This window comes from Peromyscus californicus, unplaced genomic scaffold (assembly GCF_007827085.1).
Source record: "Peromyscus californicus insignis strain IS unplaced genomic scaffold, ASM782708v3 Scaffold_5__1_contigs__length_169319896, whole genome shotgun sequence".
Lineage (NCBI taxonomy): Eukaryota > Metazoa > Chordata > Mammalia > Rodentia > Cricetidae > Peromyscus > Peromyscus californicus.
The window spans coordinates 130297222-130322958 of NW_026294573.1; the positions used below are offsets into that span (position 1 = coordinate 130297222).

Here is a 25737-nt window from a genome sequence, read left to right on the forward strand (position 1 = left end):
GAACTGGAGTCTTGAATAAGGACTTGAACAGGAATAGTGTTCTGCACTTTAAATTCGGGAAATGACCAGTTTCCTGTGCCAGAGAAAAGGCTGTGATTGAAAATACTATCTATACTGTGCTTCCCGCTTGGCCCTTTCTTTCACCGTGTCGTGCTATTTCAGTTATCTGCTATCAATGTAAATTCCTGACCAGCACAATATGAAGTATTATATCAAAGGCACAATAGTCCGCTGACATCTCAGTGTAAATATTTGTATAATATTAAGAATAAAGCAATTTAGACAATACCTTATTAAGGAAAAATTCATAAAGGCATTCCTGTCCGTCTTTGAGCTGCTTTTAGAAATTCATTTCTGGGGCTGGAGAGAGGGCTCAGTGGTTACGAGTGATTGCTGCTTTTGCAGAGTTTCTGGGTTCCTTTTCCAGCGTTTATGTGTGCCAGGTGCCTCACATCAGTGTCTTTAACTACAGCGTCAGGAGATCTGATGCTCTCTTTGGGCTCCCACAGCACCTCTATACAAATGACACCACACACACACACATACACACACACACACACACACAGAGGCAGAGAGAGAGAAAGAGACAGAGAGAGAGAGAGAGAGAGAGAGAGAGAGAGAGAGAGAGAGAGAGAGAGAGAGAGAGAGAAAGAGAAAGAACACACACACACACACACACACTTTCTGTGTATGGATGTTTTGCCTCGTGTGTCTGTGTATCACATGCATGTCTAGTGCCTGCAGATTCTGGAGGAAAATGTCATATTCCCTTGAAACTTAAACACACTTTTATGTTAAAATATCACCCCCAAAAAATGATGGGCCATTTGAAACATCTTTTCCTCTTTTTCTCCCATCTTGGTGAATTCTGACATTAAGGTCTATTACCAAGAAAAAAAAAAGATGTGTCATACCCAAGGGAGTCCATTTTGATTTTATGTTGTAAGCTGGCCTGATAAATTATCATTGCTTGAGGATTCACTAGTGTTGAGAAAGAACTGGTAGCAAAGAGTGTTTATCTTATGATGTCTTTGAAGAGAATGTCTCAGATTGGCCTTCAATTTTATCATCACCTGTGTGAGGCGCTTGTTGATTAGGTCTGAAGTCACAGGCTTTCTCTGGTCCCACTTCATATAGGTTGTACAATGCTTATTATACCTTGTATAACAAAAGTCTTGTAAGCCTTGAGATAATTAGACAGAAAACTCTGTTGGATCTCTCACTTGCTCTGAGTGAATTGGTTCTGTCCTCCAGTCTTTCTCATGAATTGTGGTTATTGTGTGTGTACTGTATGTGTATTTGTGTGTGTGCATGCTTACGTCATGTGGAGGACAGAGATAGGTAGATGTTGTGTGTTACCCTCAATCCCTCTCTGCTTTGTTTTAGAGACAGGGTCCCTCACTGACCCCGTTCTTGATGGTTGAAGAAACTGGCTGGCCAGTGAGCTCCAGGGAGCTGCCCATCTCTGCGCTCCCTGCGCTAGGCTTACAGACTTGAGCCACTGTGTCTGGCTTTTTATGTGGGTGCTGGGGATCTGAACTTGGGCCTCATACTTACACAGCAAACACCTTACTGCCTGACTGATCTCTCCAGCCCCTACCTTCTATTTTAGGTAAGTTTATAAATTCTGGAATGTTCAGAAAGTAAATACATGTGCAGAAAGATGGACAAATATACACAATGTCTGAGTTGCAGGTCAGGGTAGGCTGGGATCTTTAACACAAAGACCCAACATTGTGAGACAATAACATTTAAAAATACCAGTGACTCCAACTTATTAATAATATGGCTTAAATTGTTGATTCCAAGGCCACATTCATTTGTGGAAATCCTACTTTGAATTTTGGTCTTGAGTCATGTCTTCGCCTAGTGATGAGCTGGATGGCACTATCTCTTCATTCTGGGCAATGACAAGGAGACATGCTTCAGCCAGCCATGTGGTCATGAGAGGAAACATCTGATAGTCTACAGCAGACTGTGTTGCTGGCCTACAAAGCTCTTTAGCTTAGGTTGATTCTATCCATTTTTGGCTTATGATATTTTCATAAGTAGGTTTGTTGGCGTGTCATCCTACCCAACATGTAGCGTTTGTAAACAGTAGAATTTATCCTAAAAGGTTCACATTATTCTGTTTGTTTTTATATCAAGGGATTCTCCAGGAGTTGGCAGAATCACTGTTAATAGAGATGCAGAGAGGAAAAGATAGCAGCCTTACTTTTAGGTCTGTTCTCCCAACTGTTGGTTAATATGATAGTTACTTTTCTGGCTGTAAGAACAACCCACCTGCCAGAAGCAAATGAGAGCAAGAAAGATTTATGTTAGCACAGTTTTAGGGTATGGGAGGCCTGGGAGTATTCCTGGCAGTGAGAACTAGCCACATCCTTGGCTGTGAGAGTGTGGAGTGGCTTGCTCACATTTTGGTGGCTGACCATGGAATTGAGCGTTCTGTGTAGACTAGGCCTCTAATAACCCTCCAGCCTAGCTCCTATCTGTCAGCTTGGCTGCATATCTCAAAACAGCATGGCTAGTTGAAGACCAAGTGTTTAGACGCATGTCACAACCAAACCATGACAGCAACAATCCAAAGCAGCAGAGGTAGTAGCAGTAGTGGCCAGTGACAATGGTGGCGGCAGCAGAAACATTAGCTGCTATTTGTTGGACCTTCACTGTGGGCTGTGCAAAGACTGCACAAAAGTTACAGCTCAAATTATTTCTGTGCCATCCAGTCCATCACTCTGTGAGATGAGTAATTTATCATTAACTTGATTTAATAGATGAGGAGACCAATACTTGTGATCTCCAGCTTCTTGTAAGTGCTTATCACAGAGCTGAACTCTACCTCCATTAGTGTCCTGTGGTTGTATGTGAGTTGAGTGGGTATTTCCAGGTCTGCTGGAGGAGGTATGTGGAAAGTAAGTTTTGAAGGGCTTCTAGACAACCTACCATAACACGACATGCTTTCTAATCTTCCTTGATTTTGTTAATTGACTTCTTCCTAGAATTGACATATATCTAACCGTTCTGGAAAGATATTGACTTCAAACAGTACGATGAAAGCAGGATCTTCGAGAAGCAAATGGATAAATATGCTAAGAAGAGTTTATTGATAAAGTTACCCTTTAAAAATGATAGTTGAAAATAAAGAAAATGACTGAAAAATTATTCAGTATTTGTGTTCACAGGTGCCAGAGCTGTTGTTAGCTTCTTATCTAAGAGTTAGTACCTCACTGTTAGACTCTGGAGAAACCTAGAGTTAAGTAACATATGTCACAAAGTGTTCAGTTTTACTCCTGTTTTATAGTCTCATGGAAGTAGTATTTTATTTAAACACTTTAAAGTCAAATGGCATGTTCAAACTCACAGCTCTGGAGTGGTCAGTACTAAATAGCTGTGAGAGTCCAGAGTATCTTGGCAAAACCCCAAGCTTGTGGCTCTAAAACACAATGGCTACAGAGATCAGTTTGCAAAAATGAGCAAAACAGACTTCAGTTTTAAAAACTGCCGCCCGCCCTGACCCAGGCGAGTGGGAGCTCACAGACTGGACTGACAGCTGGCATGGGACCAAACAAGGCCTTCTGAATGTGAGTGACAGCTGGGAGGCTTGATCTGTTTGTGGGGCCCCTGGCAGTGGGACCAGGACTTATCCCAGGTACATGAACTGGCTTTTTAGGATGCCTTGCTCAGCCTCGATGCAGGGGGGAGGGGCTTGGTCCTACCCCAACTTGATATGCCAGCCTGTGTTGACAAAGCAAGGGAGGACTTACCCCCTGTGAGGAATGGATGGGGGATGGGGTGGGGGGAAGGTGTGGGAGAAGTGGGAGAAGGGGAGGGAGGGGGAACTGTGGTTGGTATGTAAAATGAAAAAAATTCATAAAAAAGCTACTCCCCGCCCCCCCCCCCCCCCCCGAAAAAAAAAATCCCTGCTGTTGACTATCAGCTAACATTCAGCTTGAGTGGAAAGCATAACAGAGAAGATGATGCTTGGTGACAAAATGAAGTGTCTCTGTGGGTCCCTTAGGTCCAGACTGGTGGTGCCCTTGAGGAAAATAGCCCCTGATCTGCTTTTCTTGGTGTTTGACATTGGATGCTTCCTCTATTAATTTTTACCATTTAAGAAAATTTTGTTTTGAGACAGGGTGTATCCCCGAACTTGGAGCCCACTGATTCCACAGGACCTGCTGGCTGGTGAGCTCTGGGGGTCCTCTTGCTTCTATCTTTCCAGTGCTAGGATCATAGGTACATGCTACCAAACCAGCGCTGCGTGTGCATGCTTGGGAAGCTGAACTCCGGTCTTCATACATGTGTGGCATGCACCTCCCTGACGGAGCCTCCTTCCTAGCCCTGAGTAAATGTTTTAACTGTATTGTACTGTGTTCCAACCCCGTTAGTGTTCTTCCCCTCTGCATTAGAACCAATATCGCCTTGGGACAATAGAAATTAAATGTCTTATTAACAAACTTTTATTGACTGAGCTATGAAGTGAATTTGTAGGAACTGAAAATTCAGAAACAAAGCTTGACCAGAAAATGAATGAAAGGTACAAAAGAGAACAAAAAATGATTTTCGTTTTGCTTTTAATACTTGAATATAAAACTATAATTTTGCTGGTAATATTCTTGTTAGTGTCCTTTTCTGTTCACCTCAATATCGCCAGACACCTACTCAACGTCTCTAAAGTCCAGTGTCTGGTACACAGTGTTCTAGTCAAAAGTGATGAAGACTTCCAAGAAAACCCTGTCTTTCATGTAGGGTTTTTAACTTATGGGGGGGTCAAATAGAGAACAGTAAATTGTTTTAATTATCTTCATCAACATTTTTTCTTTTTATTTTATTCTGTGTCTGGCTGTTTTGGCCACATGTATGTCTGTGTACCACATGTGTGCCTGGTGTCCATGGAGGCCAGAAGAGGGTGTGGGATTCCCCTGGAATGGGCATTATAGACAGTTGTGAGTCAACATGTGGGTACTGGGAACTAAACCTGGGTCCTCTGCAAGAGCAACCAGTGCTCCTAACTGCCGGGCCATCTCTGCAGCACCTTAACTATGTTCAAATCCTGAGAGTATGATTACAATTATCTGCCTCTGAGACAATCATGGGGTTGGAATTAATAGTTACTCTGAAAAAGGAGTGAAACATCTTGCAATGGGAAGTTGAGCACATGTAGAAAGTCTGTCAATAACAGTGATACAGCAAATGATTTTAGTCCTGGACCATGCAGAAACATAGATGACTTTCACTGGGGAATTGGGCATTCCACTGTTTAGATGTCACTGCAGTTAGGCATTTATCTGAGTAATCCAGGCATTGTATATTCTCTTTGGAAGACTTGTAGATTGATAAATGCCCTTGAGGATGAGCCTTCAATGGTACTGAAGTACTTAACAGATGGTTTAGTATTTCGAAGATTTTGTAGTTTTGTCTGGATAGAATGTTGCCATGGTAGCTGAGGGACAAATGATCATCTCCTTCAAAGATGGAAAGATGCAGTTTATATTCATTAGGCAGGTGTAATTCAGAGGGTAAAGACATGTAACCAGTGTCATTTTATAGTTATGGTTCAGGGCATTAGGAAAGGAAACACACTATTAAACACCCTCGAGTGGACAGCACGTCTCCCCACAACAGAAGGATTATCCAGCTCCAAATGTCAACAGGATTGAGAAACCCTTCTGTCCACGGATGGGCAAGAAAACTGTCATGGCCTGCATTCCACATTGTCAGTGTTTAGGAAGATAAAACACACTAAGGAAATTAATAGGTCACAGTCTGTGTTCTTCTGAAACGACTGTCATCTACTGAAAAACAAATTGTCTCTTTGTTCCACAAGCTTACTGAACACTTTATTTTTTCATTTATTATTTATTATATTTGAGACAGGGTCTCAGTTTGTTGCTCTGGCTATACCTGAACTCACTCTATAGACCAGGCTGGCCTCGAACTCAAAGAGATGCACCTGCCTTTGCTTCTCAAGTGCTGGGATTAAAGATATATGTCACTACACCCACCCCTACTGAATATTTCTTAAGTGCTGAGCATTGCCGTAGATGTTGGGCAAATATCAGTGAGGCAATCAAGACATCTTTATCTTTTGGACCTCCCATCATGATGTGGGTTAATTGAGAGTAGACAGACTCAGTGGAGCTCAGAGGTGTGGTGGACGCCATAGGTAGGGGCATGTCAGTCTGTTGGTTTTCAGACACTACTCTGAAGAAATGGCATTTAAGCCAAATGACAGCAGGGCAGAGCCAGATGAAAATAGTCCAGGCAGGCTGAGGGACGGGGTTTCTGAAATGGTGCTGATGTAGAAGTAAGTCTCACAGAGCTGGAGTGAAGCAGGAAGGCTGAGGGGGATTGAGCGGCATCAATGGGCAAAGCAGGACTGACAGAGCAGGGGAGGGTGATCATCTAGAGCTCTGCTGTGGGTGAGGATGCTGGTGGAGGGGGAAGAATAAGAACAAGTATAAAGATGTATGTCTGGGAATGTTTTAATGAAACTCATAATTTTGCATGTTAATTAAAAACTGAACTGACCATGGATGAGGGAGAAGCCTCAGTGGATAGCATGAAGACCTGAATTCATTGTCTAGCACCGACATTAAAAACGGGGGGATGGGGCCGGGCGGTGGTGGCGCACGCCTTTAATCCCAGCACTCGGGAGGCAGAGCCAGGCGGATCGCTGTGAGTTCGAGGCCAGCCTGGGCTACCAAGTGAGTTCCAGGAAAGGCGCAAAGCTACCCAGAGAAACCCTGTCTCGAAAAACCAAAAAAAAAAAAACCAAAAAAAACAAAACAAAACAAAAAAAAAAAAACGGGGGGATGGGAGTGGTGAGGTGGCTTAGTGGAATAAGAGGCTTCCTCTGAAAGCACAGGATCCGGATTTGAACCCTCAACACCCACATAAAAGTCAGGGCATGTCTGCATATGCCTGTGACCCCAGAATTGGCAGACGGAGATAGGCGACCCCAGGAGTAGACGCCAGCCAGCCACACGGAAAAAAGGAGAACTTCTGGTTGTCCTGCTCTGGTCTCTGTCTGCCCACAGGCATGCACACCCACACAGTCATGTGTGTACAACACAAATATACACTACACACACACACACACACACACACACACACACACACACACACACACACACACTTTGTGGCAGGGCATGTTTGCAAACCAACACTGAGGAGACAGAGGCAAGCGGATCCTGGAGACGGACTAGCTAGTCAGTTTAGCCAAAATGATGAGCACCAGGTTTAGTGAGAGATTCCGTCTCAAAAAACTAAGGTGGAGACCAATAGCAAAATCACTCACATCAACCTCTGGCTTTCATGTGCACACAGTATGGGAGAGCACACCTGCACACGTAACATTATTGCACCCCTCCCCGCCAACACACACAATTTACCCACTGGAGGGTGCTGTGCAAGGCAATTAGGTTGTGAGAGCTCTGCCAGAGATTGGTTTAGTACCCTCCTCAAGAGAGGTTTGAGCAGAGCTGTTTGCCCCTGCCACCACGTGAGGGCATAGGGAAGGTGACATATTTAAGAACCAGCCTTTACAGATACTGAATCTGCTGGTGTCTTGCCCTCGGACTGTCTAGTCCCAGCTTATCTATTCCATTCTAAGGTACTTCAGAGCAGTCTTGTGGAGTGGGCAAGGTGTGTGGGTTGTATTTTGTGTGGAAGCAGACCCTTCAAAGATTTGGAGCTGGAGAGTTTTAGTCTCAATTACATTTTAAAATAGTCATTTTCTCAGGTGCAAGAATGGATTTTAGGGAGACAAGAATAGAGGCCAGGACCTAATAATGGGCCTGCAACCCTTGGTTAGTACTATTTTGCTAAGATAATTATAACAATATTTGGAGTTGATCATTTCCCTTAGTTTTTTGTTGTTCTACTACCTGATTGTATAACAAGTGCTTGACAGTAAAATTAGACTGAGACCTGTGTGTGCCTTTTTCTTTGGGTATTATAAGTAGAGGGGCCTGTTGCACCCCATCCTATTGTGAGTCTTGTGTATAGAGTCGGTGCCAGGCTAGGAAAGATACATACAGGAGGGAAGAAGGCTAGTGAAGTTCATTAGTACTTCACTTTAAATGAAAGAAGTATGTATTCTGCTGGGGATGGAACAAGAGAACAGTCAGCTTTAAGGGAATAATAATAGCATTTGATACCACAGATTGGTTGGAATGAATCTTGGTCATTGGTGAATGGAGAGTCCTTGGCGTTATCGCAAGGTGTCCCATGGTTTTTTGAATATCTTATGATTTTCAAAAGCTATTAAAGTTAAGTTCTCACTTAGTGTTAGTTATTTTCTATTTTTCCTTTTTTCCCTAGTAGTGCTGGACATCAAATATAGGGCCTGTCAGATACTAGGCAAGTGATCTGCTGCTCAGTTCCATCCCCAGCTCCCTTACCTCCTCATCTAGAAGTATTTGGCTTCTCTTCGTTGAAGATTGTCTCCTCCCATGAGTATAGAAGCTGATACTTTTGACAACTTGGTTTATTGATATATTTATTTCATATGCCCAGAAGAGTGCTCATGGTCTGTGGATATATGGGACTTTGTGAAAACCTTTCGGGGTATACGAGGTTCAAACTCTTTTCACAGTAATGCTAAAACTGCTTTGTTTTTACTGTATTGTCATGTGTACTGGTGATGCAAGAGTTGCAGTCTATGAACTCATTAATGCTTTAATCATATTCAGAGCTGTTGCCACACCTGTTAGTTTATGTCACCTCATAGGAGTCAAGGAGAAGATGACAGTTTCATTGAAGATATTCTTTCCTTTAAACTCCTTTTTGAGGGAGAGTATCTATTTTATTTCATATGTATGAGTGTTTTGTCTGCATGTGTTGTCTTTGTACTAAATCTGTGCCCTACCCATGGAGGCCAGAAGAGGGCATTGGAGCTCCCGGAACTGGAACTGTGGATGGTTGTGAGCTACTGGGTGGGCACTGGGAATCAAACCTGAGTCCTCTGCAAGAGCAACAAGTTCTTGAAACTGCTAGGTCATCCCTCTAACCCTTGAAGAATATTCTTGAGGAAATATTGAAAGTTTTCTTTGCATAGGCAAGGATTTTGGCTGCATACCCCACTACTGTGTTCAACTCTAGGAAAAGAACTTCTGGTGTTGTTTGGGTTGCTGGGAAACATCATATTTACTTGAAATAGTGACTTCAGGAAAAACTATGGTTTCTGTTTTTAGAGTGTTTGTGTATTTGGCAGACACTTGCTCAATAAAAGAAAAACAGCTGATAGTATTTGTTGTCAGTGATAGAATTCATGCTTTCAGGTGAACATTGAGTTTTAGTAAATGTGTGTCCATCTCTGTGAGGTTGACTGTTTCCTAAGACTTAAAGAATTTTCTGATGAACTAGATGTTGATATTCACACATGTGCCTTTTTTCAACATGTAGTGATATATGTCAATATTTAGAAAACAGATATACCTATCATAAAATTAACACTGAAAATTTAAACATTCACACTTGAGTATAATATCCCTTTATGGTAGACCAGTGGATTTTAATGTAACAATGAAAAGTTCATTATGTACAGCCTCGTATTCCTACTGACTTTTAAGAAATACAGTCAACTGAGTTTGGTAATTCATGTAAGAAGAATATCCATGATTATCTGAATAAGTTATAAGAAACACACTCCTTCTGTATTCAGTATTCATTTATATTAGATTGTATGTTCTTTGGTTAGTTCCACTGAAACGACATATCACAACAACTTTAGCATACACGAAGATCCAGATATCTTCTATTAAGGTAGTCATTAAAAATTACAAGCATCTAAACCAGTATACACTTAACAAATGATTTTATTTATCTGTGTGCCTGTGTTGGTGTGTGTCTGTTGTCTGTGTGCAGGTAGATACGTGCAAATGCTCATGAAGGTCAGGGGACGGCTTCAGATGCCATAGACCTGGAGTTACAGACATCGGTGAGCCTCCCAGAAGGGGTGCTGGGGTCTGAACAGCCATCCTCTAAAATACTAAACTATCTCTTGAGCTCCAAGTATCACACTTTTCACATAAATTACTTTGAGAAAAACTAATATCTTTTAAAAACCAGAAAGTAGTATTTATATTAATATATAGAGTTTAATGATTAGTAATTTTAAAATACATGAATCTATTAAATTAATAATTGCTATATTGATTGCACTTTAAATTGTAATCTGCTAGATATTGATAGATGCATGCAGAAGACAGACTCTTTGTGATTTACCATAGTTTTCTTTTTTTTTTTCTTTTCTTTCTTTTTTGGTTTTTTGAGATAGGGTTTCTCTGTGTAGCTTTGCACCTTTCCTGGAACTCACTCTGTAGACCAGGCTGGCCTCGAACTCACAAAGATCTGCCTGGCTCTGCCTCCCGAGTGCTGGGATTAAAGGCGTGTGCCACCACCACCCAGCCATAGTTTTCATAAATATGAAGAAGCCTTGGTGCTAAACAGTACCCAGAACAGTGACTGGCACAGAACAGAAACTCTTGTCTCTTTCTGATCAGTTCATTATTAAAATATCTTTTAAACTGCAGATATTAACATATGAAAACATATGTAAAAAGAAGAGCACCCATTCAAGAGCTCTGGGAATTAGAAAGTGTTCAGGGAAGGGAGCCTGGTGAGGACAGGAAGTATTCAGAGAAACTATGTTCATGAAGCCTATTGCAAGGTGAGCATGCCTATTCTCAAAGTCCCAAATCAGTTTTCTAACATTAACATGACATGATAGTGGAAAATCTCATAACTTATTTCATGCACAAAATTATTAAAAACATAAAATTATCTTCAGGCTGTGCATGCAAGGTATGTGTTAAACAAATTAATTTCATATTTGGATCCATCACCAATCTATCTCACTGTGTGTGTGTGTGTGTGTGTGTGTGTGTGTGTGTGTGTGTGTGTGTGTGTATGTATGTGTGTGTGTATACAAATGTTTAAAACTCTGAAAAGACTCGCCTGTGTGAAGTACTTGCGCTTCTAAATACTTCAGATGAGGTGACTGTGTAAAACTTGAAGGATGATTGGCTGTAGTAGTTTTTTTAATTTACCTCCTAAGTTGTCTCCTGTGTTCAGCAAAACTTCTTTAGGACTTTTCTGTTTACTGGCTCCATCCCCACCCTTCCGCTCTGCCCGCCCCACTGGTCCGGCTCACCAGGACCAAATGTGTCTGCTCTGTCTTGTTTGGTTGTTTGGTCCTCCAGAGGCCATTGGTTCCTCGCTGTTTGTCTCCTGCCCTGGTGTTTGTGACACTGTTCTCCACCACGTTACTCTTACTGGAATGCTTGTCTCCTGTTTTGTTTTTTTCTGCCGCACCCTGCGTGTTGGAGAGGCCTGAATTTTTTCCTGCAGCCTTCTGAGTACTTTATTTTATGGACTGAGGCTCGAGGTCTCTTTCTCTATCCTTTTCCAAGTTCTAGCTTCATGCCAGCATCTGATCTCACCTGAGAGAGAACAGGAGAATTCTTCAAACCATGGTTTCTCTTCAGAACCTCAAATGGTATGCCAACTCCTTGTTCAGGATCTCCATCTTGGTGTCCAGTAGACATTTCAAACTCCACATGGAGCTGGGCGGTTGGTGGCGCACGCCTTTATTCCCAGCACTTGGAGGCAGAGACAGGCGGATCTCAGTGAGTTCGAGGCCAGCCGGGGCTACAGAGTGAATTTCAGGAAAGGCACAAAGCTACACAGAGAAACCCTGTCTTGAAAAACAAAAACAAAAACAAGCAAGCAAACAAAAAAATTCCACATGGCCTCAACAAGCTGATTCTCCCACCCTCAAATCCTTTTTTATCTTTGAGTTTTCTCCATTCCCTTAAAATGGCATCACTGTTAGCCAGATGTTGAAGGCAAACTCAAATAGACTTGTCTGATTTAGCAAGATTCTGTTGATGTTCCCAGGAAAACAAAACAAATGTTATTGACACCCTGAAGAACTGTGATGTGATAATGCTTCAAGTTTAAAAGGCAAAAGGAAAACATTTACCCTTAATGTTTATTTACATCTATTTTCATAGAACGAGTACATTTTCTTCCTGTAACAGAACAAAACCCTCTTGAAATTTGCTCTTTTCATTTTTATGGGTAAATTTATTCCTCACTCTTTATAGCTGCATTTTCAAGATGATCTACTGATGCTGACATGTCTCTATATGTGGAATATTTATGGGAGTACTAAGATTTAATACACGATCCTGTGAAATTCAGGTTAACATCAAGTGGCTAGAGTCTAAAGTGTAAAATACTAAAACTGTGTGTGTGTGTGTGTGTGTGTGTGTGTGTGTGTGTGTGTGTGTGTGTGAGAGAGAGAGAGAGAGAGAGAGAGAGAGAGAGAGAGAGAGAGAGAGAGAGAGAGAGAGAGAGAGGTAGTTGATGCAGACAATAGGAACGGCAAAAGTGAGCTGAAGGAGATTCATCAGAGCCTTGCAATTTTCAAGTACAGATGTTTACCAAAAGTGAAGTATTGTGGGCTTGGCTCGTTATTGGGTAATAGCAGCCCAGTTGAGCAGACAAAGAAGAGATTCTTTTCTCTTTCTCTTCTATCTAAAGACTTTCTTCCTTCTCTTGGTAGCAAACCTGTATCTTTAGTGTTATTAAACTTAGTTAGCATTTGACGTTTGACATAAGCCTTTAACTGAATATGTAGTCAGAGGAAAACAACATGGAGAAAGATAAAGAAAACAAGAAGCACTTGCTCACACTGGGGGAAAGATAGCCCATTCTATTAGTATCTCGGAAAATGTGTGTGCAAGCATTGTTAGGGGGATGCTGAAAAGGTGAGCATGTGTGGACATATGTGTGAGCTGTAAGGTCCTTGGGGAAGCACCTGGAAGCCTCACCTCCAAGTGTGGCTTGTCCATCTTGTCTGACCACCTGCCTGCATTTCCACAATGAACCGTTTATGAAACCTAGATTGTGACTCATGAGGGAGGCATCTCCTGGCAGGGCACATGAAACTCCAGGTGGTTGGGTGAGGGTGATATGTAGAAGTGGTCATTATTGGTTGTTGAGTTGAAACAAAAGGTGAAATAAGTGATTCTTTTTTTCCCACTGCAATTCACTTACTGGTTTCTCTAATTCTGATATTGGCAGCCTCTGGAAGGATCAACAAACCAATGTCTATCAAAAAGTGGGCTCTGGACCTGCTTTATCAGAGCCACCAATGAGTCCTACTCAAAGTGCACACTCAACCAACCATCTTCCTCAACCAACCATCTTTCCTGAAGGCTTCAGGAAGAGTTGGTATCCTGCATGTAGACTCTTAAACACAGCAGAGTGCTTGTGAACCACGAGCATTCAAAGCTGTTTTCTACGGTTTATTTTCAAATATATTTGCACTGTGGCTAGATCCAGTGAAATTGTTGACTTAGATAAAGGAATAAATGCACAGAATAGTATGTGAATTCCCTCACATGTCTTTGTGACTGGCTTGCTGATGCTTCCTTAGTTGTTGTGAGAAGGTTTAATGCCCAGTTATTAAACACTGAGGAAATGGTTGATACAGACTGTTAAAAATGTATTTATGTTTATCTTCAGGACAGAAGACTTAACATTTAAAAAAAAAATACCAGAGTTCTCAGGATTGCACATTCCCAGGAAGCCATCTAAAGTCTGCTTTTCCTGTATATAAAACAAGGAATTTGGGGAATGACGGTTTGGTCAGATATGGCAGCGAGGTCCAGGTTCCTTTCCTATGCAGTTCAAACACATGGTCCATGATACCATGGAAGACAAGGAGGTAGACATGTCAGAAGACTAGGTGGTGTACTTGATTAGTTTGTATGTTCCCTACCAACTCTCATTTTGATTCAGTTTTACTACTTCCAGGATTTCATTTAGTGATTGAAGAATGTGCTGGGTCCTGTTTATGAAGAAAACGTTTATAATTGCAAAGGTGAAGTTTAAGATTTGCTTGCACGAGACATTACCTGTTTACTATGTGGTCAATGTGAAATGTAAACTAGGCAAGTCAAACATTCCTGTTGTGATAAAGCTAAATAGAAAAAGTGGAGGATCATGTTGGAATGAGTATTTGGAAAGTATTCAAGAGAAACAAATCTGAAATTAAAAATTAAACAAAATAATTCTAAGTAAAATAAGAACTTAAAAACTACAAGATTCATGTGTTATTTCTCCATGGCCAATTGTGTATAACTATGTATAACGATGTATAATAGTTCAAAATCTATATCATATTTTTAATAAAAATTAAGGTTATACCCAATGCTTTTGCATTTGTTTTATTTAATTTGATGTATGTAAGAGAGCCCAGGTTATTATTTTGCTTTGGCTCTGTAGTTAGGGAATCAGAAGTATGAACGGGATGAATCAGGAATAAAACAGAGTGCTGATGCTAATGGTGGGTAAGATCTGGGGGCTGGCTTGTCTGGTTTTGTTTAAATAAGCTTTGTTTTTATTTGTATTTGTATTTTTTATGTTGAATGGAAAGGAAAAAATAAAACTATTTTTATTTTCAGAAGACATGATTTCACATTGAGAAAGTTCCTAAGGAAGCCACAAAATAAGAATTATTGAATTACTTAGCAAGGGTGTTAAGGCACAAAATTAGCACATGAGATTTTATATACATTAGAAGTAATCTAAAACCGAAAACAAAATAATTACATTTACAATAATATAAAAAATAATGTGAGGCCTGTACACTGAAAACTCCAGAACTAGTGAAAGAAATTCAGGAAAATCTAAGTAAATGGAGATTTTTCCATGCTTATGGCTTAAATGAGGAAACAGTTATCTTGGGAAGAGCTCTCCTCCCACTTAACTGAGGTACACACTCAATGTCCCTGCCAGAACCCCGGGCACATTTTGAAAGAAAGGATGAAGTTATACTGAAAAAAAAAAATTCAAGTAAACAAATGAGCTATGTGCAACCATGTCTCTTAGACTGGAACATTCCCTCCTGGAGGGGAGAAGGAGGCTAATAATAGCCAAGAAAACTTAGAAAGCTGGGCAAGAAAAATACATTCTAAGACTTGCAATCCCCTCCTCACCAAAGCCCTAAAACATGGAAAAGTTGCTGGGGGGAGGGCAGACTCAAGAGTACAGCAGAGGTCCCAGCTGGATCAGGAACAGAGTGGGAGAACGGAGAGGGAGATACCATGATGAATGAAGACCCCAGGGGAATAGGAAGAAGCAGAGTGCTAGAGAGGTCCCCAGAAATCCACAAGATACCTCCACTGTAGACTACTGGCAATGGTTTAGAGAGTGCCTGAGCTGACCTGCTCTGGTGACCGATGGCCTGGCCGAACACCCTGGCTGTCATGATAGAACTCTTATCCAGTGTCTGATGGAAGCGGATGCAGAGATCCACCTCTGAGCCCCAGGTGGAACTCTGGGAGTACAATCGGCGAGAGAGAGGAGGGATTGTGTGAGCGAGAGATATTGAGACCATGATTGGAAAAAGCACAGGGACAAATAGCCAAACTAGTGGAAATGCATGAACTGTGAACCAATGGCAGAGGAACCCCCATGGAACTGGACCAGGCCCTCTGGATAAGTGAGACAGTTGGTTAGCTTGAACTGTTTGGGAGGCCCCCAGGCAGTGGAGCCAGGACCTGTCCTTGGTGCATGGGCTGGCTTTTTGGAGCCTGGGGCCTATGCTGGGATACTTTGGAAGGAGGGGTCTGGACCTGCCTCAGCTGAGTCTACCAGGCTGGGCTGACTCCCCAAGGGAGACCTTGCCTTGGAGGAGGTGGGAATGGGGGTGGATTGGGGGGGAGGGCTTGGGTGTGGGAGGAGAAAGGACAGGGAATCCATGGCTGATATGTGAAATTAAGTTAATTATGAAATAAAAATACTATAAAAAAGAAAAGCTGATTGCCACAAAGTTAACATAAATATATCCTAAAACAGTGAAAAAAAAAAAAAAAAAAAGAGGATGGGTAAGGGAGCTCTAAGAAGCTTTGTTTTTAAAGCAGAAGTGATAATGTGCTCACAGCCAAACATTCAAAAAGGAATTAATGTCCAGAAGTCTTCTTCCAGAATCCTGGGCAGAAGTAGCTACTGTTGGCAGTTTTGGAGTATTCTGATCATTTTTTTCTCACTGATATGATACATGTGTATCGATCTATACACTTGTATGTATATGTTCATGTGTATGTGCGCATATGTGTTTGCGCTTTGTGAATTATTTTCACCAGACAACTTTTCATGAGCATCTATCATGTATACATGTGTGTGTATTTATATACACTTATGCGTCTGTGTGGGCATAGGTTTCAGCACATTCATGTCTGACTGTGCTTTGGCTATCAAAGTCTGCGATATGAATGTGCCACAGTGTATTTTGTGATTTCTTTACCGGTGGGTCTTTAGGTTGTTTCCAGTTTCATTACTCTTATAACCAGTGAGTCTCTTTGTCAGAGTATATTCCTAGAAGTAGAATCACTAAGTTAGAGGAAAGCCTACTTCAGTTGTGACACGGATTATCAAGTTGTCTTCAGGACTGGTGTCCCAGTTATTATTGTCAGCAATGCCTTGGGGGTGCCAGTCTGGGATATTATGAGCAATCTCTTAATCATCATCAACTTTTGTTAATGCCTTAAATGTGTGAATATAACATGTCAAAGGTGTGACTCTTACTGTAATTTTTATTTTTTAAATGTCATAGCCGGAGGCACCCGCCCTGAACTTCAGTGTGCCCTGGGAAGTTGCATACCTTCACTTGGTTAGTGGTGGCAGAGTTCTCAAGGCAGAAAAAAGAGCACTGATCTTTTCTTACTTTTGTGGTGCTGGGCAATTGGAGTAGGGCTTCTGATATATTATCTACAGTTGAGCAATATCCACAGTCCTTGAAATGATCTTATTGGGCCACTGGGGAATTTATGGATAATGTCTTTAGACATAAACTAAGTTTGCTAGGTGGGAAGTTCTCTTTTTTTAAAAACACTTTGTATGTTAATGTTCACTATATATCAAACATTCTTCTATATTTAGCCTTTAGAGAAAGCTTAATTATCATTAAGAAGGTTCAGTCTAAATATTCTAAGTACACCCCCTCACCCCCAACCCAGTCTTTCTTTCCCTGAGGCTGGGCATTAAACCCAGGGACTTGTGCCTGCTAGGCAATTATTCTACCTCTGAGCAACTCCCTTGTCTTGAAAGACTTATGCCTACCATAGGGCAATGAAGAACTCTGACTTAAACCCTGAAATTTATTATTTTGCTTCTGATGAAGTATGAGTATGGTGACATAGAAATGGAAAAGGGATTCTTCCTGAAAGCAGCAGTTACTGGCAAGTGTGTCTGAGTGTGCTGATGCACCTATCTCCCCCTCCCGACCCCCATCTCACAGTACTAAGAGTCACTGTAGAATTTCAGGTCCTTTTCCCGTTTCAGTTGAAATGCCGTATTTACATTATATTTTGATCTTTCTGTACTTTGCAATGCTTAAAATTTAGGAAGCATCCAATTCTAAATGTTTACCCTAGAATTCTGAAGACCAGGTGAACGGATTTCATTCATATAGACTTGATCATTTTTCTCTGTGCTTCAGCATTGTAACAGAAGTAAGGTTCTGGGGTAGGAGCAACAGTGTGCAAGAATCTCACGTATTACAGCTAAACTATTATACTCAGCTACTAAGAATTTTCAACTTCAGTTTTATTTGTTTGAAACAAGGTCTCACCACATAGCCTTGGCTGGCCTAGAAATCCTTATGGAGGTCAGCTAGTATTGACCTTCAGACAATCCTCCTAGTTCTGTCCCCAAGTACTGGGATTACAGGTGTGCGTTGCCATGCCGACTGGTAAGCTTGGTGTTTTGTAGGGCACTTTACCGCGTTCTGATGAGTGCCCAATCATTTTATAGTTCTAGCTTTGTTCTCATAATGTCTTCTCTTGTTCCATACAGGCCTTCTTGCATCGAATGAACCAGTGTGCAGCAGCAAAGGTCGACAAAAATGTGACGGAGGAAACAGTAAAGGTGAGCAGGCAGCTTCAGCGTCTCAGCCAAGCTCAGGTACCCGAAAGGTGATATGTCCACGGAGTGTTCCTTCAGGGCCCTTTAGTTTATCATCAGCTCCACTGTGAGTTCCCGTAGCAGTGACTAGTGTTGGTAATTTGAATGAGGGAGCTAGAGTCTGGGGACAGAAAGGAAGAAGACAGCTTACATGTTGTAAAGAATTCTTGCGTTTGCTAAGATCACGGAACCATTTGAAAAGATGGAAAATAAGCTTAAAAGGAAAGACTAGAACTTCAGTGTCTATGAGAAGAAGGCTGGGCGAGGTGACAGGAGAGTTGTCAGAGTAGTTCAAGAAGGCAAGCTATGGGGAAATGAGAACTCCAGTCTCTGTGGTCTCTAATGAGCAAAATTTCAATGGTCCCCTGGCATACAGAAAAGAATGTAATATCCCAGCCCCAAAGTAAATCCATAAGCATTTCCTTAAATTGTAAAATGCAGGGAAAGGGCCCTGGGATGTGACTTAGTGGTAGTATGTGTTCTGGGATGGTTACAGTGTCACTGCAGGCCTGACAGGAACTAACTGAGAAACACCACCGATAACCTAGGTAGCAGAGGGTGGCTAGAGTATGTAGTGCTTGAGGATCTGGGTTCTAGTCCCAGCCACCCCCCCACTCTCTTTCTCTCAGGAAAAATGAACAGTTATGAAAAAAAGAAATAAAGAATGGTAAATGAAAATTAATTTTTCTGTAGTGGTTGCTAATTATGCTCCTACTGTTTTATTAATTAAAAAAAATCCAAGGGCTTTTTAGATTCTTCTGATTCTGTTTCCTTAGAGGTTATATATGTAACCTGCAGACTTTTCTACCATTGGAAACTTTAGTTAACAAGCTTTGAGTCACAAAGAAAAGCAACCTATGATTCAAATGGACTTGAACACTTTCACTCACAGGGAGTCCAGATGGAAGAAAACATCTGTGCAGATGTTTCAGGGTGGGCAAAGTGTTGCTAGGTCTGCAGCACCCAGTGCCGCCATCTGGGTGCAGCACAGTGACCTTGCAGTTGACCCAGCTGTGGCTTCTGCACAAACATACCTGCCAGGAGGAAGGATACCTTTCACAGTGTCACGGACTTCCCAGAAAGTCTGTCAGCAAATCGCCCACACTCTTACTTGTAGGCACTGGGGAAGAGGTTGGGGTTGGCTGACTGGGATTTGTCCCCCAGGTCTTTTCCTGAGTTTCTGCATGGTGTCCCCATTCCCAGAGTTCTGTGGAAATAGAGAAGTCCAGATGAAACTGGTTCTGCTTGCCAGGCTAGAGGAAGAGATGACGTAGATAGAGTAGCTCTCTGCTCAGGGGGCTGTGCCCTCATGGGCCTTTTAATTTAATTTTTCAAATTTGCTTCACAACTGCACTTAAAGTTTTTATGGATATATTTGTTTTACAGATGTTATTCTCCAATATTGAGGAGATCCTTGCCGTCCATAAGGAGTTCCTGAAGGTTGTAGAAGAATGCTTACACCCCGAACCCAATGCCCAGCAAGAAGTGGGAACCTGCTTTCTTCACTTTGTAGGATAATATTTTTTTCCTGTTTATTTTCAGACTCTTTCTCTCTCGAGTTTAAGGATTGCATCTTGGCAGAGTAGCGTGTGTGAATTCAGCATGAGAAGTAAAGCTGGACACCAGAAGGTTGGGGTCTTTTAAGGCCAGTGAAATCTTGCCCTCAGAGCCAGAAAAGGGGAGGGAGTCTCTCATCATCCATTTCACTCCAAGAATAAACAGCCTTTTCTTTTTCCCGACAAGCTAGTTCTTCACATCCTCTGTAGCTTTGAATTCTAATGAATATTCAGCCTGTTTCATAATGAATGGATTTTTATGTTTCACTCAAACATAGAACATTTTTCTTTTGAGGCAGAAAATTCTCACTCTTATAATGGCGCTACAAGCCCTCTCTTTATTGGTCAGAATGTCCCCTTGTTAATTGGCTGGTGACAGACCTGGAGGTGAACAGACTGTTGCTTCCCATGACTGATTTCCCTCCAGGGTGGCTTCTCAGAAGCTGGTTTGGAGTGCTGTGGAAAGAATGAGGGGCACGGGCTCGGTGGTCTGGAAGACACACCCTCTGCTCTGTTGTCAATTTCATGTATTTGTACAGGATACCTAGAATTAGATAGTGGATTTGCAAACTAAGAAACCACCTGCTTAGTGAAAATTGTCTTTAAGAACTAAAGGACATTCATACTAGAAGAGCAAATTGCAAAATATTGTTATTGACCCCTTTCCACTGATGCTAATTTTCAGAATGCCTCTCTGAATCAAATGGCTACCCCGTGACTGTCTCACTTAAACAGCTAGGTGAGAGTATTCCATCGCAAACGAAGCTTCGCATCTGTTTCCTACTTAGTCATATATCTTGTAGTTTCTCTATCTATATGTGACAAACAGGTTCTTTTTGTAATCTGTATTTCATAATGATAATTCTAGCAAAGGGAGATACTCCTAGGGTCTGGGTGGATTAAACTGTGCATTTCTTGGTTGTGGCTGGAAGCTGTGTTGTTCATATCCGCTTCCTCAAGCCTGTTTCCTTTTCACAGAAGACTCAGACTCCCCTGCCAGCTGGAGGAGCTGTTATCTCAGGCCAGGGATGCTCATGGGAGCTCTGCACCCTGACAACCATTTCCTTAGTAACACATTATGAATCTGTCATCCATGAATGTCGCTCAGCTGCTTCTGAACTTTACTCTTGTTCTGGATCATACCATCTCTTCAAGCAAGTGATTCAGCCCGTGCTCTGCTGGCTATATAAAACAGTGCTTACTGTTTCTAAGTGTGTGTCTTTGAAATTACAAAGGATACCCTTCTGTTCTGATAATTTGATCAATAAACTATTGTGTTTTTCATTGGGCTCCTTCGATAGCTGTTAATTAGAGCTCCTTTGAGAGCAGTCTTAGAGATGGTAGGGAGCCTAGAGATCATGATAGAGCAAAATTCTTAATTTTTGGAAAGAATTCCCACTAACACTGAAAACCGTTTGTGGTGTTTCCTGGCAGCTTAAATCACTAGAAGATCTTGATTGATCACACCTCTGTTCATCACTGGCCCAGCCATTTCCCCTGAATAGTCCTGCTCTGGAGCTCTGTAGACTTGTTCATTTCTCACGGAATAAAGGCTGTTTGAAAGTAGCTATAATACTATTTCTTGGCCTTTGTGGCTTAAACATCTATTGGTGGAAGTATTAAGGCAACTCTACATAGTTAAAAGGGAGGCTTATTTTGTGGGGTAACTTACAAGTAAAGGGATAAGTTACAGGGTCTGGGAAAGGTGTAGTGCAGTCAGTCCAGCAGTGTTCTCTGGAGAACTCTGCTTGGTCTACCTCTAGCATCCAGGATCCAGGAACCAAGAGAGCTGGCACATTTGGATCTCAGGTCTTTTTTTTTTTTTTTTTTTTTTTTCTTTTTTTGGTTTTTCGAGACAGGGTTTCTCTGTGTAGCTTTGCGCCTTTTCCTGGAACTCACTTGGTAGCCCAGGCTGGCCTCGAACTCACAGAGATCCGCCTGACTCTGCCTCCCGAGTGCTGGGATTAAAGGCGTGCGCCACCATCGCCCGGCTGGATCTCAGGTCTTAAGGGCTCCTGTCTCAGCCCTGCCTCATAGGCATGACAGTTATCGGAAGCCTCAGTGGGGGTAGAACTTCCAGTTCAAAGCTGGAACAGCTACCCACTACAAACATCTCTCTATGAAGCAATTGCTGGGATGCTGAATCTTCAGTTTCTGCCATTATCTTAGTTACTTGGTACTGTGTGTTATCTCATTTGTCCAAGTCCCTCTTAAATGCGACTGCCAGTTGGTAACATGAACTTCTGGGTTCTGTCTTCATGATTCCCATGTGATGTATCCCATGCCTCTTCCCTTTGTATGAAATGACTGTGTCCCTCCCGTTGACTAGGAGAAGTAAGTTTATTCCGCTGGACCTAGCTCAGAGTAAGATCTTAAAAAAGTATAAAAAGCTGTGTCTGGATTCTCATGGCAAAGGGAAAAAACACTCATTCTCTGTGCTTTGCCACCATGTGGCTCACTCAGATTATTGCATTCTTGTTGGGATAAATTTATCAACTTCTTTTCTAGGCTATACTTATAAATGGGGGAAATAAACGAAACATACGCATGTAGTATATCTCTTGAGATACTGTCCCTTTGTAGAAGTTTTTAATGCATATCATATGGGTTAAAATTTCAAAGTAATACACAGTGATCCTCATTTATTCTGTCTTTGATTCACAGAAAGACAAGTTTCGTATTTATGATGAATATTGCAGCAACCATGAAAAGGCACAAAAATTGCTTCTGGAACTGAACAAAATAAGAACAATCCGGACATTTCTTTTAGTAAGTGCATATTCATCTGTAACCATAAGCTGACAGTGGTTGAGGGCCTACCTGTAAGAATGCACGGGGTTACCTCTTAGCACATGCAGACTTGGAAGATAGTCCATGGACATGTAAGCATCCAGATCTGGGACAAGCTTGTGTGTGAGAAACACCACTAATGCCCTCTCCTGGTTAAGGGAGAATTGTCTCATCAGTCAGACAAAGAACTTAGGTCAGAGTTCTTTGCCTTGCATCCTCAGTTTCCTAGGGATCTATTTACTCCTCAGAGGATTGGAAGTAGGGCAGGGCAGGCACAGGAAGGAGTCAAATGTAGAGACTGGTTGCTCTCCTACACACATTCCTTACTCCGTTTTTATAGGAGCAGCAGGATTCAATGTTAACTTCCTTTAAGGTAACATACGTACATAGAGGCATGCTTGACAGCTCTGGGCTGTCATTGCAAGCGTCTGATGAAGTGAGAGCAGTTCTTAGGCTGTCCCCCAAAGCCTAGCTTTAGAGTACTTCCATAGTCTTGAACAGATGCCTGTCTCTTGATAGCCCATTTCCCCTTCCACCATTTGCTCCAGGCTACAATGATTTGCTCTCTATGTAGAGTGACTTTTTCTAGAAAAAAAAAGTTTCTTTCTTTAGGATAGAGTCTTATTATTACGTAGTCCAAGCTAGCCTCAAATTTGAAACGTCCCCATCTGCCTCTTAAGTGTTCAGATTACTGATCAGATAAGTGCCTCTAGGTTTTATACAAATAGAAACAAACAATATACTCTGTTAGGCCTGACTTTTGTTATTTTATAGTTTCCTTTCTTTCTTTTTTTTTTTGAGACAGGGTTTCTCTGTGTAGTTTTGGAGCCTGTCCTGGAACTCACTCTGTAGACCAGGCTGGCCTTGAACTCAAAGAGATCTGCGTGTCTCTGCCTCCCAAGTGCTGAGATCAAAGGGGTGTGCCACCACCGCCCAGTGTTTGCAGTTTTCTAATGCCCAGCTTTATGTCATGTATTCATTTTACATTCATTATTACTGAATTGTCCATTATAGGTTTGCCATAGTCTGTTCATCTGTTTTATCAATTAATGAACATTGGGTTTTAGTCTTGTTTATAATGTTTCCATAAATTATGGTGATAGGAGCATTCATGCACAAGTCTGTATGGGGGCATAAATTTTCATTCTCTTAAGTAAAAACAGAGAGCAAAAATGGTGGCTCATATGGTAAGTTTAAGAAACCGTGGGTCTGTTTGGCATGATGGCTGAGCCATCTCCACAAGCCCCGTGCTGAGAACCTGGGTTCTCTGTACCTTGCCAGTACTTGGTGTGACTGGTTATAACTGTGCTGGGAGGTCTGCGATCTGAATTTGAAACTAAGCATGCTTTCCTGTGCTCACTAACCATGTCTTCTTTGGTGATATATTTATTCAGATCTTTTGTGTACTTTTAAATTGCAGTGTTTACCTTATAGACACTTGTAAGTGTTCTTTGTTTTGGGAGCAATTTCTGTATCAAATATATCACTTTCCAATACTGCCCCTCCCAGCCTTGTTTTTCAGTCCTTAAACAATATTGCCTTTTGAAAAATCAAGTTTTAAAATTTGATGAAATATAATTTTTAGTTTTGAATATTTTTCATTATGGCTTTGTTTTTCTTGCCATATTTAAGAAATCTGTACCTATGTGTTATGCTGATTTTGCGCTTTTTAAAAAATGTTTTATTCTGTTAGTACTGCTGTGTCTGGAGTTATCTTAGGATCCTTTGGGGTTATTCAAGCTTCGGGTCTAGTAGTTCTCTGCAGAGTCTCAGGGTATTCTCCTTGCAGCATCTTGTCACCTGAATTAAGGCAGTTTTATTTTTTCCTTATTACATCGTCTAGATTAGGACCTTCTGTAGATTGCTGAATAGACGCTCTAAGAGCAGGCAACCAACCTATTGTTGGTCTTAGAGGGATATCTTTGTAAGGTGTAGATTCTTCACATGAATGGTCTTTCTTAAATTTTTATTACGTCCATAGTTTTGAAAGGTTTCATTATCACATTTCCTCCCCCTCCACTCTCCCTCCTCCCCGTCCCTCCTCCCTCCCTGTTTCTCTCCCTCCTCCCTCCCTTGCTGCCTTAATTTCTTCCTTTTTTCTGTCTGTCTTTCTCAACACTGGCATTGAAGTCAAGGCTTTGTGCATGCTGGGCAAGTATTTTGTCAACTAAAACAACATCCCCAGCTCTCACTGAACTACATACATCCTTAGCGCTTAATTTTTTAAGTGTTGAAAGATGTGATTCATTCATATATATGAACTATAATATATATGTGATTATTGTTTATATAAAACAATGAAGTTGTGAATTGTTCATATTATTCATTCATACACTTAAAAAGGGTGTAAGAATCCAAATAAAATTATCTTTTATAGCCTTCAATTTTGTCCATTTTTGCCTTATATATTTTGTTGTTAGATATGTATATATTCATGATTGTTATATTCATATTTCTATTTATTGTTACAAAATACCGTTTTTGTCTTAGATGGTAATTTTTTTGATAAAGTCTATTTTTCCTTATCATTATGGTAGATCTCTTAGTGTTTGAAATGCTATCTTTAACTCTTAATTTTTTATGACTTCCTATGATCTTTTAAATGTTCTGGTAGACAGCACGTAGCCAGAACTTCCTTTCCTAAGCATATTCATTTTCTGTTAATACTGACTTAATCCCAAAGTAATAGAGTGGACGTTTTGCTTCAGCGTTTCCTGGAAGGAAATGCGGAGTGTGGCCCTTCTCTCTCCCTTAGTGTGCAGTCTCTCCCCCGTGGGCCGCCTTCTGTGTTAAGAAGCCTACGCCACTCACAGTTTTGTCTTCTCTACTTTTCTACAGACTACCACCTCGACTCTCCTTCATTTCCGTAGATTTGACTCTGACTCTGATAGCCTAGCTTGTGAAGAGTAACCTTATTTTTTCCCCTATGTCATTTCTGCTAGTTTGTCTGGGGATGTCTTTGTCTTCGTTTTTGAAGGATCGTTCTATGGATAGAGCTCTTCTTGACTGTGTCCTCCTTTTCATGATTTTGAGTTGGACTCCATTGCTGCACAGCCTCCATGGCTTCCGATGAGAGTGAACCTGTTGTTTGTATTGCTTTTGTTGATTACATACTGCTTCAGCTTCCTTCTGCCACTCTTAATACTTGGTCTTTTCACTTTTCAACTACAGTGTAATTCGATGAGGACACTAACTTTGCTTTCCTAATTTGTACATTAACCTTTTGGTTTTTAATAAATTTTGAGACATTTTAGCTTGGCACAAATAGAATGTGGCTATGGTCCTAGCTACTTGTGAGGATGAGATGGAAGGGTCTTTTGAGCCCAGGATTTGAAGCCTAGTCTGGGCAACATTGTAAGACTCCAAGGCTCCATCATAAAATAAAACAAATAAAAACATAAGTTGTGAA

The 25737-nt window shown here is 41.3% G+C and overlaps 1 protein-coding gene across 2 annotated transcripts in view; it reads left to right on the forward strand.

The window, feature by feature from the left end:
• The window catches only part of Prex2 (phosphatidylinositol-3,4,5-trisphosphate dependent Rac exchange factor 2), a 308185-nt gene that overhangs the window by 49626 nt on the left and 232822 nt on the right, over positions 1-25737 (forward strand). Inside the window, exons 2-4 of one of the 2 annotated variants that reach the window (XM_052715840.1) lie at positions 17875-17946; positions 19369-19491; positions 22203-22307. In XM_052715840.1, the coding sequence (XP_052571800.1) occupies positions 17875-17946; positions 19369-19491; positions 22203-22307 (300 nt within the window). Of the gene's footprint in view, positions 1-17874; positions 17947-19368; positions 19492-19569; positions 19612-22202; positions 22308-25737 lie in introns of those variants that run through there. The other variant, XM_052715841.1, reaches the window with a different exon arrangement.